General features: G+C 52.5%; 1 protein-coding gene across 1 annotated transcript in view; it reads right to left on the reverse strand.

Annotated features, from left to right (window-relative positions):
* Positions 1–4370: 4370 nt before the first annotated feature.
* The window catches only part of LOC116944361 (clarin-2-like), a 34531-nt gene continuing 25807 nt past the window's right edge, over positions 4371–13094 (reverse strand). Inside the window, exon 5 of the mRNA XM_032957921.2 lies at positions 4371–7590. Coding sequence (XP_032813812.1) covers positions 7283–7590 — 308 coding nt within the window. The 3' untranslated portion in view covers positions 4371–7282. The remainder of the gene's footprint in view (positions 7591–13094) is intronic.

The raw sequence follows: 13094 nt of genomic DNA on the forward strand, positions 1-13094 counted from the left end.
GGAACTCGGACAAGTCCGCACTCTCCGAACAAAGTGATTTCAACCACTCGTCGTCTGGACCATTGCTTGGCTACGTGTTCGACTCGATCCCCACACTCCCAACAACACATCTCTTTTGATTTAAAGCTTTCGTGACTGCAGTAATTCATATTCTTAGTTTTTTCGGTAAAGTCACGTTGAAGAGAAACAACAAAATAATAAAATATATATAAAACAATAAAAAATTCTCACGACGTTTCGACCATAACTCAAACGGTCATCTTCAGGTGTGTTGGTTTGCATAAATGTATTTTTAAACGGCGCATTTATTTATTTATAAAAAAAAACGTTAGCGTCACGCGCAGCGATTTGGCAGTTTACCCAGGACTAGTCCATCTATATTTTGAAAAGAGGAGGGGGGAGACGAAATTTTTTAAAAATGTATGCTGTCTGAAAGCCACTGTAAGCGTGAACAATCAATTAAGAACTGAAATGGTTTATCAAATCTTTCCAATGATTGCTAAGATAGAATCCATCTTCTCGGTTGAAATTGTCTCTGTGCTTGTATATGTGGATAGCCTCATGAACTAATCTCTCATGGAAGCCAGATGGCTTACAAAGAACCTCTGTCTTGGAAAAGTCAATGGCATGTGAGCCTACTGAATTAGAACAATGATCTGCTACGGCCGAGGTGTTGGTCCTACCGTGTTTAAGGTCTGCTTTGTGTTCACGAATGCGGTCCGAGACATGGCGTTTGGTTTCTCCAATGTAACTACTACCACAGAGGCAACTTAGTTTGTAGACACCAGGGTATTGTATGTCCGGAATCACATCTTTTACAGATGGAACCAGATCACGGATTTTATGTAATGTGTTGAAACGGACCTGGATCTTGTGTTTATTCAAGATTTTGGAGATCTTTTTTGTGATCCCAGCAATGTAGGGTAAAGTGATGGTTTTGAAAGGCTCCTCAAGAGGGTTCTTCTTCATGGTTTGAGTGATAGCTTTGCGGATTGTATAGTCGGAGTAACCATTAGCCCTAAGAGCTTGGTGTACGTGCTTGAGTTCACTGCTAATTTAACATCCCCAATACATACCTACGCTGTTATTTTGCCCATGATGCCCAATGAGCCACCATTTTTGGCAAAGCATGGCATAGGATACGGCATTTAGCGGGCAAAATATTATAAATTAGCTCTGACATGATGGTCGCTGATGCACTAGTATCGATGAGTATCCTAAAATCGACCCCCTCGATGGAATCAATAATGATGGACGAACCTGCGGTCGCGGCAACTACCCTATGGGCTAGCTCCGGCCACTGACCCGGTCGGAGCGGCCAGTCGGCCCGATTGCATACCGAACCCCCCCTCACCGACACACGATGAAAACGAGAACCGGGGCAACGAGATGAGTGAAGTGGATTCAGGGACCGAGTGTGTGAGGTGTTGCGACTCGCCTTAAGTTGCAGTGGAGAGGATGGTCAGGCGGACAACAGCTGTGGTCCAGAGAGGCATCATCGTGGTGCTCGGCAACCCTACGAGACATGGCCCTGCAGGCTGCAGTTGTTGCAGATGGTGAGGCCGCGCTCCGGATGAGGTGATATCCTCCTGCAGTGTTGGAAGCCGTCCCGTCGTGCCATGCCGTTCTTTCTCCAACCTCCGCCCTGGGTCAATGCGCAGGCTTTGGCAGGCTCCGAATACTCCGGTGTAACCCGCACCTCACAAGGTGCAGTACACGCCACCAGCCCCTTCTTCCATTGCAAGAGCAAGTGTGCCTGGATGCACCTTGCAACTTAGAGGGAGCATAAATCATCGTCGTCAATGGCGTGGATGACGACGTGAAGATCTCGCGCCAACGCCAGCAGCTTCTCGAGGACCAGAGAGTTGATTCCCTCCTGGTCCATCCTGGGAAAGGCGGCCTTCGCCAATGCCAGCAGCGCACTGCGGAAGGTGAGGTCGTCTCGGCTTCCCCCCGCCTCCGCGCAGTGAACCGATGGCGCGTGTTGGACGGCGGTGTGTAGATCGCTGCCATCTGTTTGAGTGCCTGCTACAGTGAGGACCTGTCCCCCGGCAGGATGGTGACAAACGCCACCAGTGCGTCGTCGTCCAGGGCGGCGGAAAGCGCCCTCGGTGCCTCCACCTCCGTCCACCCCGCCATCTCGCTATTTGAGAGGAATCCGCCGAAGGAAGGCCGCCCAGTCGTCTCCAGCTGCTGAAAATTATTTAAGGATGGGTAGTCGGTGTTGAAGAGACGAGACATGCACCGGCGATCGCGGTGCAGCTTCGGTTTTGGCGGGAACTCCGCTTTGCTCCGCGAACAAGATGGCGGCCGTATGCGTGGGCTGCGCCGCGGAGACTCCCAATTGGCGGGAATCTTGGGCGGGAACCGCAGAAGCTTCTGGTTGGCTGGAAGTTTCGGCGGGAACTGCGGCCCAGCGCAGCTCCATCTCTCTCTCCTCCGCCGCTGACTCCCCGCGGTGGATCTCGGTGATAATGGATGCCGCAGCATGGAGAAGCTCAGTAAGGCAGGAGTGTGCTGCCCGGAGCACCCTCCCCGACGGTGGTGAGTCATCGTGCGACCGGACGGCGTGCTGCTCCGTCGGCGGCGCCTTGCCTCCCTCCTCCGGAGTTGCCATCCCTGGGGCTGTGGAATCGCCGCCTTCTTCATCCGATGTCTTGGTACGTATTTTCCCTCTAGTATCCATAATATAGTTATTTAACTAACGAATGTTTGGCCACTTCCGACACCAGTTGTAGTGGGCTCAAACGGAGACTCAGACGTACTGGTTGGAGGCAACACATTTATTTATACCAACGCTTAACACAAAGGGGTAACTGCCCCTTTACCAGATATTAACCTATGATGGTGGTCCACCAGGCTAACCACACTAACTATACTTGGAGTAGCTACGATGGACTGGACCCAAGCTTGGGTCCAGGTCCCGTGTCGGTCTTGTCTTCAGGCGGAGGAGTCGCACGAGGATCACAACAGCAACCAGTCCCACTGGGAGACTGGCTTTTATCCTCTGTGGCGGGGCTCGTTCCGCCCCTAGCCACGACCCCTTTCTCAAACTATCGAGGAGGATCTCCACTTGACACGTGGTCCCCCCAGCCCCCCTTTTGGGGGTCCCCGAGTAGACGCCTCCTGTCACGTGCCCTCTGGGGTCAATCAGAGTGCCATGGCCCCATGAAACCCCGTTCCCGAAGCCGGCACCCCCCGCACCCTATCCTGTAGGGCCGGCACTGCACTCAGTGAAGGGTGCCACTAGTTGCTGGCAGTCTGTGCTCCTCGAGCTCCGCTAGGACCGGTACTGCATCCGCCTTCGGTGATGTCCGTGATGTAAATACATTGTATGGCGTGCCTTTCCCAGGCTGGCCACACACAGCGACATCCAGCGATGTCGCTACACTTGTATACGAATGTGCACAGCTTGTAATCAATCATCATCACAATCCAATAATGAGTCAGCCAAAGGAAGGAACACTTCTGAGAGGACGTCCACCACGGGATATGGAGCGATGATATTAGTTCGTGTGCATGAGATAGATGCATCTCACATTGCATGACCACGAGTATTGGCGACTGTTTGGGGAGGTGTTCATCCAGCATTGGGGTTGGTCATCGCTAAAGGTATTCATAAAATATTCCTCACTTGGTCTGTTTCAACAACACACAGTCAACGTGCAGTGTGTACAAAACAACCCTCAGCCGTAATCATTGTGCAAAAACACCAGTTCCTCGAGAACTGCATGCATAATATTTAGTTGGATATAGCGTTGTGCACGTAAATTGAATTTCACACTCGTTGAGGAACCACAACATCTTGAAGGCAACCAGGCGGGGAGCCGTCGTCAATTTTCCCAAAGCTCTTCATCATCACGATCCATGGGCAGATAGCCCGTAGGTGTCCACAGCACATTTCATCATTTGTTTACACTTTCCTCTGTCTTGTGCTAAAATGCTCAAGTAGCACCACATCTTTCTGCCACCAGTCTCTTAGTCAAGCCATTCCCTGTTAGCTCTTCCTCTCTTTCCAGTTCCTTCCATTTTTTGTTTGTTCAATTGGCAGCCAGTGCAGGTCATCGCGAATTGTTGGTTTGATGAGATCTACAGCATCGACAGCGGTGACTGGGGGAAGGGATCACCCAGGGCCGGTGGTCCCTGTGGCCTTCCTCCGTACTGCATGACGGCGATGAGTGATTTGAAAGTCGATGCGCGACACCCTCCGTACGGCAAGCAGGGGCTGAACCTTCAGAGTTTAAGTGCGAGATCTGCTGCCAGTATCAGTCTCCTGAGCCACCGTGAAGACGCACACACGGAGTCGACAACAACTTTCACTCTCAATAGCCATCGTCGGTCCGACGCGACAGCCAGCAACAACAGCTACATTTTTTTAAGTGTTGTTATTTTATTTTACAGTATTTTTTACATACAGCGCTTTTGAGATATTTCTAAATGAAATGCGCTTTAAAAATAAGCATGATTATTATTATTCTTACAGGGCACATCTAGAACCAGCGAGACAGATAAAGACACAGAAACAGAGAAATGCATAGACAAAGAGACAACACGTAGAAACAGAGACCCACAATGAAAGATACAGACACACAGCGAATACACACAATAAACAGACACGCACACAAAGACACCGAGACAGAGATACACTGACGCACATACATAAACCTAGACAAAATAAAGATGAAGATCCCCCATATAGCCTGTAACAGAAAGTGCTGTTAGCGAGCACCGATCAAGGCCGGCAGGGCACACGAGGGGGTGGGTGGCCAACACCGTGCCTGGTCGCCTTTGTCTCCTCAGTGGTGATGTTTACACACCACACCAGGTACTCATTTGAGGCTGAGTCGACCTAGGGGAGGCCGACAACCAGTTCAGATCGTCACTGGTGTTGGCCATGAGCGGGAATCGACCTGGGGTCGCCGGGTTCGTAGCGCAGCGTGCTAACCATTAAACTACCACTCCTCTAGACGCCACCCACACACACAGACACACACATTGTCTTCTGCATGTCCGAAGATGACGCCACTGACGGTTCTCGTATCTCGCGTGTGCGACTGTGGCTGTGGAGACCGATGGGTGAATGGGAGCTCTCTCGCCCTCTTCTCTCTCTCCTTCCCACATCAACTGCACCTGTTGCTTGCGAAGATGTCGTCATGTCTTAATCACCTGAGCCTCGCTACGTCTAACAGCTGAGCACCAACATGGTCCCACGTCGCACGGCTTTCAAGTTGCACTTTGGCGTGACTTTGAAGACCTCTTTGTGGCCACCTTTTGAGCGGTTTCCACTCCTTGAAGCTCCCAGAATTGCGGCCATTTCAGTTGAACCCACATCGCAAGTTGATCGGAAACAAGCAAGGGGCTTCGATTTCCAAGGAGTGACTGTGTTGAAGAGCTTCACCATTGCAGACATCACTTTTGCCATTCCTTTTCAGGTGTGGGTGGGTAATTTTCTGGGCACAGGTAGAATTTGTCGAGGATTTGGAAGCAGTTCCAATACGAGTGGGTTCCGAGAACACCACGCCACATTGCTTCCATACTCTGACAGACCCTAGAACAAACGACGCCCTGACTCTCTTCATCCGGGCTCTGAGCTTGGTCCAAGGGGACATTGTACAGTAGTACGCTGCCAAGGTAGCAGAAGTCGGCGACGGCTTTCAGTTGTGCGTTACGACGCTTCGCTGTTTCTAGAGCTCTACCGGGTCAAGGTTGAAACCGTCGCACGGTTTATTTGAGGTCGATAGTCCATGCCTTTCTGCAGGGTGCACAAAGGCGATCTTGTGATATGTTGCTGTGGCCTGTGCACGCCTCTTCATCTCCTGCCTCTCGTAATGAGAGATGAGGCTGGCGGGATGATTGACTTTGAGTTGCATTCGGTTCTCGTCCCTTTTCGTTCCACGCAGCTTCGGCAAGATGGCTGAACAACTTTACGAAGCAGGGACACGAGGAGGCCACGTGACGGCGACGCTTTTCCAGGGAGCCTATGGGGCCTCCACGGTGGCGAGATGTTAACTACCTCGCTTGGCCTACAGGAGGTTGTGGTTTCGACCCCGATCATGACGCCTGTATATTTGGAGTTTGCGTGTTCTCCCCGTGGTCATGTGGATTTTTCTCCGGGTCCTCTGGTTTTTCCCACCACATTTAGAATCAACAACACACGTTTAGAGTATTTGGCTGCTATAAATTTCCACGTGATAAGCCACTTCGTTGAGCTATCATTTGTGATAGCCATGTCGCTTCTGAAAAAGAGCTATATTGCTCAGTGGGCCTTACCTGATGAAATAAAAAGTGTCAGTGTTATATTGCTCTTGAACTACTGCCTCAAACAGAGATACACATATAGACATACAAAAGGTCGCCCGTAATAGCCTTAACATACTTTTACGACAAGTGCTGTTAGCAAACGTTTATTAAGGCCGGCATGGCACACGAGGAGAAGGATTGCCAGCACCACGCTTGACCAATTTTGTCTCCCAAGCAGTGATGTTTACACTTCACACCAGGTACTCATTTGAGGTTGAGTCGACCGATGGGAGGCCCAGGACTGGTGCAGATAATTGTTACTGGTGTTGACCGTGAGCGGAAATTGAACTCAGATCACCAAGTGCATAGCAAAACATGTTAACCGCTCCCACATACAGAACAAAAGGACATACACACACGTTTTACCTTAGACACAAATACACACGTAGATATAAACACATAGACATGCAGACATACCACAAATGCATTAACCTCACACTGTGGGATACCGTCACCTTTGACCTCACACGCTGACCATGGCAACCATCCTCCACTGGTCCAGCGTTAGACTTGGCCGAGTCCACTCGTAGGAGACACGGCGATCGATTCTCCTCTTTTGGCTGCACTGGGGAGGTCAGCTGGAGACTCGGGGAGACTCAGGGAGTCTCAAGGAGACTCGGGGAGACTCTGTGAGTCTCAAGGAGATTTTGCGAGGCTCAGCGTGACTCGGGGTGATGATTGGGTGAGTCTCGATGTGGCTCAGAGAGACAACGAGGAACACTGATGGAGTTTTCTGATTCGCGCTGCTTCCACCATCCAGCATCACAGATAAAGCCAGCATCACAGATAAAGTCAGCATCCAACCCCTGGAGAATTCCTTTCGATTCCTTCTTTTACTGAGAAAAAAAACAGCTTCATCGACCTCGACCACACAGAATCTCACACACGGCCACAATTCTGCAATGTCCCGTGCGATGCTTGAGTCAACAAAAAGAACATTCCATTGTCCCTCCGAGTCGGGCGCGCACTCACGCTCTCGTCGTCAGTACATGAGCTCATCCCCGAGTTGCGTCACCGGCTTCTCCCCTGAGCCCCCACGGGCCCCGCGCTGCCCGGAACAGCAACAGTAGCAGCACGGGGTCGAGGGAGAGCGAGCAGCGTGCGCGGAGAAGGAGCCAAGTGCCACCCCGCAGGGCGCCGCCAGCGCCAGCCACGCGCCGTCGCTGAGCCACACATGCTCGGTGAGCACGCGCAGCACACCGGGCTCGCCCACGTTGGCCGCCTGTTCCACGAGGTCCGAGGCAAAGGCCAGGCCGCAGAACATGGCCACGGCCACCCAAGCGAGCAGTGCTGCCAGAACCAGAGAGTCAACCAGAGAGTCAACTTCCCCTGTACATAAACCTCCTTAACCTCCTTCCGTTTCTCTCTTAAAGCCTCACCACCTATTCTCTTCCCTCTCCTCGCCCCTCCACTCCATCCCTCCCCGACCCTTTCGTGATCCCTAAGCACCCCTCTATCGCTGTCACTCTTTCCTCAACCCTTGCACACCCCCTGTCAACTGCATCATTCCATGCTGTGATCGTTTTGTAAGCTATGTCAAGCGCTTTGAGTGAAGGTGCCTATAAATATACATTACATTATATCCGTATGCTTTTTATAAATGTCTCATTTGGGCGTACCCGCGTGTGTGCATAGAAGTACAATATGTGTGTACCCATGTGTGTGTATCCGCTTGTGTACCCGTGTCCGGCAAAACAACCCCCTACCTCCTCGCGGTGCCGGACGGGCAACTCTGTCATGGACAGTGCTGTGGGGGGAGGGCCAATTCCGATTGGCTCCTCCCCTCATGGCGTCTGTGTCCACCACAGTGGCTAAACGGGGGCTCTGGATGGGTGCGAGGGGCTGGTAACCCCTCCACCTTCAATAAATTACCACTAAACCACGAGTTAAACTGAAATATGTAACTAATAAGCTTGTGCCGGAGGCCCCGGGGGGACAGGCGTCTATGACGTCTCCTGGCCTCGGGGCTCCTCCAGAAACAACGAAAAGCCACAACGGATGGCCATGTGGAATGTTCGAACGCTCACTGCGAAGGAGAGGCTGCCACTCCTCTGTCGGGAGCTGGACCGGTACCGCCTGGATCTCTGTGGCATTCAGGAGGTCCGGTGGACCGGTTCTGGCTCCTGCCACCATGAGGGGTGGATAGTCCTCTACTCGGGGCAGCAGACTGCCAAACAACAGGGTGTGGCTCTTCTTTTGAACAAAAGAATGAAGGGGGCGTGGGAGCGTGGCGGTGAGGTGTGGGAAGCTGTAAGCCCCAGGCTACTTTGGGCTCGCCTTCCCATCAACCGGAGGCGAGGAGTGGTGGTCGTGGTTACTTATGCCCCCACCGAAGACGAACATCCGTGGAGGGATGTAGGCAAAGCAGATGAGTCAGATGCCTTCTATGACCTCCTGTCAGAGGTGCTAGCTAAAGTGGCACCTCGGGATAGAGTCATCATGTTGGGTGACTTCAATGCCCGAGTTGGTCATGATACTGGCACCTGGTCTGGAGTGATTGGAGGGCATGGGCCAGATCAGCTCAATAACAACGATAGGAGGCTGCCAGATTTTTGTGCAGCCCATGGGCTTGTAATTACAAACACGCTGTTCCGGCATCGGCGCATCCACACAACATCATGGATGCATGCCGGGTCCAAGCAAGAACATCTGCTGGACTACGTAGTGACGGACCAGCGGATGCGAGCCCATGTCCTTGACACTAGGACCTACCATGGAGCTGATCTGCCCTCTGACCATCGACTAGTCATCTGTAAGATGCGCCTGCCATTCTTCCACTCCGGTGGTGGGTGTACACCCAGGACCCCATTCCAACCTAAAGTGGCCTGGTCTCAGTTATCTGATGAAAGTTGCAAGCAAGAATTTAATCATCGCTTGCGGCTGGGATTGGCATCGTCCCCCACTCCTCCTGATGTCGAGGGTAAATGGGCGAGGTTGAGGACTGTGACTCATGCAGCTGCAATGGCTGCTTTGGGTACGCGGTCCAGACCTCCCCAGAGACCCTGGCTGACAGAGGAGGTGTTCAGGATGGTTGAGAAAAAGCGACAGGCCCACTGTCATCGGCTACAGAATCTCACGTCAGAGAATGAGGAGGCTTACCGCAGCCTTCGCTTGGAGGTTCGGAGAGCCGTGAGGCGCTGCAAGGATGGGTGGTGGTCGCAGGTTGCTGAGGAGATGGAGTCTGCCTCAGTGGCCCGCGATCACAAATCTCTATTTAACTCCATCAAAAAAGTAACCTGCAGCACCACACCTATTACCATCATTAGGGGAAAAAACGGTGATCCAATCTCTGACCCCTAGGAACAGGTTTGCAGATTTGCTGAGCATTTCTGTGAGGTCCTGGGGGAGGGAAAATCCCTCAGCCAGGAAAACATCGTGGCACAAAGTGAGGATGACCCTGCTGAGGCTGCGGTGCCTCAAATATTGGAAGAAGTCACCCCCTGTGAGTGGCTGGCTGAAGTACCATCTGTTGAGGAAGTACTGAAGGCGATCAGGAGTCTGAGATCAGGAAAGGCAGCGGGCAGAGATGATCTCCCAAGCGAAATGCTGAGGGAGGGTGGCGTTTGTGCACAGACTGCCCTATATGACATCATAACAACAGTCTGGACCACTGGACGGGTTCCACAGGATTGGAAGGATGCTCTGGTGGTCCCCCTTCTTAAAGAGAGACTGTAACAACTCCAGGAGCATCCCACTCCTCAGTGTGCCGGGAAAGGTCCTGGCAAGGATTATTCAACATCGCCTCGCCAGGCACGCTGAAGAGAGGGTTGTGGAGCCCCAATGCGGTTAAGGAAAGGGCGGTCCTGCACAGATGCCATATTTTCTGTCCGTCTGCTACAGCAGAGGTGTAGGGAATTCCAACAAGACCAACATCTCTGCTTTATTGACCTGGGTAGTGTGCTTATGACCGGCTCCAGTTTAACAGCAGAGGTCTCACTCCGAATCAGTCGAGCGGCAATATCTTTTCATCGGTTGCGTAACGCTGTGTGGAAGCTACCTGGTCTGTCGCTTCGCACTTAGCTTCAGGTCTTCTCGGACACGGTCATTCCCTCCCTTCTCTACGCTTGCGAAACGTGGACCCCCTTAATGGAGCGTCTTTGCCGGTTGGAAACATTTAGGCTGGCCTGCCTACGATCCATCCTGGGTTTAACCAGGCTGGATTGTGTGAGGAGCTCAAAAATCCTTGAAAGATCTGGGCAAGGTCCCATCGGTGAGCTCCTCCGGCAGGCAAGGCTGCGTTGGCTGGGTTATGTAGCCCGCATGCCCAGCCACCGCATGCCGAAACAGCTTTTGTTCGGCCGGATCGAGGGGGCTAAACGGGCGTGGCAGGGGCTAGAGAAGAGATGGAGTGATGTGGTACAGGAGGACTTGCCGATAACTGGTACCAGCGGTGTCAAGATCGGCCTCTGTGGAGGAGGCTTGTGAAGGACGCTATTGGGCAGTTGGAGGCAGTCGCCCTCCAACAACAACGGAGGGCGGAGAAGCGACGCTCACAACAACGAGCGGAGCGCCGGGTGGCTAAAGCACAGCAGGTTGGCACAGTAGGGGGCACAGGTGGTGCACCAGCCAGTCATCTCAGTCAGTCGACCCGTGGCACCTGGGTCTGCCCCGTGACCTCCTGCCCGCGGGTGTTCGACACTTCACGTGGCCTCAAGGTGCACATGGCCTGGCACAAGCGTCGTGGTGATGTCACCGCCACTTAGTGGCGAATGGCGGTTGTTGTTGTTGTACCCATGTGTGTGTGCCCGTGTGTGTGCTTGTGCACCCATGTGTGTGTATACCCACATATGTCTTTGTGTACCCGTGTGTGTACCCGTGTGTGTGCTTGTGTACCCGCGTGTGTACCCGCATGTGTTTGTGTACCCGCGTGTGTGTGTATACCCACGTATCGGGCAAAAACAAGCCTTTACCTCCTCGCTGGTGCTGGACAGCAACACTGCGGTGGATGTGAGCAATGCCATGGAGAGAAGGCCAATTCCAAAATCGGCTATACCCCTTCATAGCGCTTGTAGCCAGCACAGCAGTCAAACGGGGGGCTCTGGACGGGTGCGAGGGGCTGGTAACCCCTCCACCTTCAATTAATTACCACTAAACCACGTGAAAAATATATGAAACTTGTGCCGGGGGAACAGGCATCTATGACGCCTCCTGGCCAAACCCAATTTGGTGGGTGGCCACGTCGAATGTTCAAACGCTCACTGCGGAGGAGAGGCTGCCATTCCTCTGCCGGGAGCTGGACCAGTACCGCTTGGATCTCTGCAGTATTTAGGAGGTCTGGTGGACTGACTCTGGCTCCTGCCACCATGAGGGGAAGACAGTCCTCTACTCGGAGTAGGAGATTGCCAAAGAACAGGGAGTGACTCTTCTCCTCAACAAAAGAATGAAGGGGGTGTGGGAGCGTGGCGGTGAGGTGTGGGAAGCTGTAAGCCCCAGGCTACTATGGGCTCGCCTTCCCATCAACCAGAGGCAAGGAGTGGTGGTCGTGGTTACTTATGTCCCCACCGAAAATGAACATCAGTAGAGAGATGCTGGCAAGGCCGATGAGTCAGATGCCTTCTATGACTCCTGTCAAAGGTGCTAGCTAAAGTGGCCCCTCAGAGTAGAGTCATCCTGTTGGGTGACTTTAATGCCCAAGTAGGTCATGATGCTGGCACCTGGTCTGGAGTGATTGGAAGACATGGACCAGATCAGCACAATAACAACGGTAGGAGGCTGCTAGACCTTTGTGCAGCCCATGGGCTTGTAATTACCAACATGCTGTTAGCGCATCCACACAACATCATGGATGCATGCTGGGTCCAAGCAAGAACATCTGCTGGACTATATAGTGACGGAATAGCAGATGCGGGTCCATGTCCTTGACACCAGGACCTACCGCGGAGCTGATCTGCCCACTGACCAACGGCTTGTCCTCTGTAAGACACAATTGGCATTCTTCCACTCCGGTGGTGGATGTACATCCAGAACCCCATTCAAACCCACAGTGGCCTGGTCTCAGCTAGCTGATGAAATTTGCAAGTGACAATGTCATCATCGGGTTGGAATCGTCCCCCACTCCTGATGCTGAGGGGAAATGGGCGACGTTTAGAACTGTGGCTGATGCAGCTGCAATGGCTGCTTTGGGTACACAGTCCAAACCTCCCCAGAGACCCTGGCTGACAGAGAAGGTGTTCCAGCTGGCTGAGAAAAAGTGACAGGCCCACTCTCACCATCTACAGCATTCCACATCAAAGAATGAGGATGCTGACCGCAGCCTTCATTCAGAGGTTCGGAGAGTTGTGCGGTACTGCAAGGATGGGTAGTGGCCGCGAGTTGCTGAGGAGATGGAGTCTGCCTGAGTAGCCCACGATCACAAATCACTCTTTAACTCTATCAAAAATGTAACTTTCAGCACCACACCTATTACCATCATTAGGGGAAAGAAAAGTGATAAAATATCCAACCCCCAGGAACAGGATTGCAGTTTTGCTGAGCATTTCTGTGGTCTTGAGGGAGGGGAAATCCCTCAGCTTGGAAAACGTCATGGGGCAAAGTGGGGATGACCCTGCTGAGGCTGCCGAACCTGACATTTTGAAATAAGTAGTCACCCCCTGTCAGTAGCTGGCTGAAGTGCCATCTGATGAGGAAGTACAGAAGGCGATCCAGAGTCTGAGCCCAGGAAAAGTGCCGGGCAGGGATGATCTACCAAGCGATATGCTGAGGGAGGGTGGCGTCTGTGCATAGACTGCCCTATTTGAATCATAATAACAGTCTGGACCATTGGATGGGTTCTGCAGGATTGGAAGGATGCCCTA

The sequence above is a fragment of the Petromyzon marinus genome, chromosome 21, assembly GCF_048934315.1.
Source record: "Petromyzon marinus isolate PM22_M1 ecotype Great Lakes invasive population chromosome 21, UKy_Petmar_22M1.pri1.0, whole genome shotgun sequence".
Classification (NCBI taxonomy): domain Eukaryota; kingdom Metazoa; phylum Chordata; class Hyperoartia; order Petromyzontiformes; family Petromyzontidae; genus Petromyzon; species Petromyzon marinus.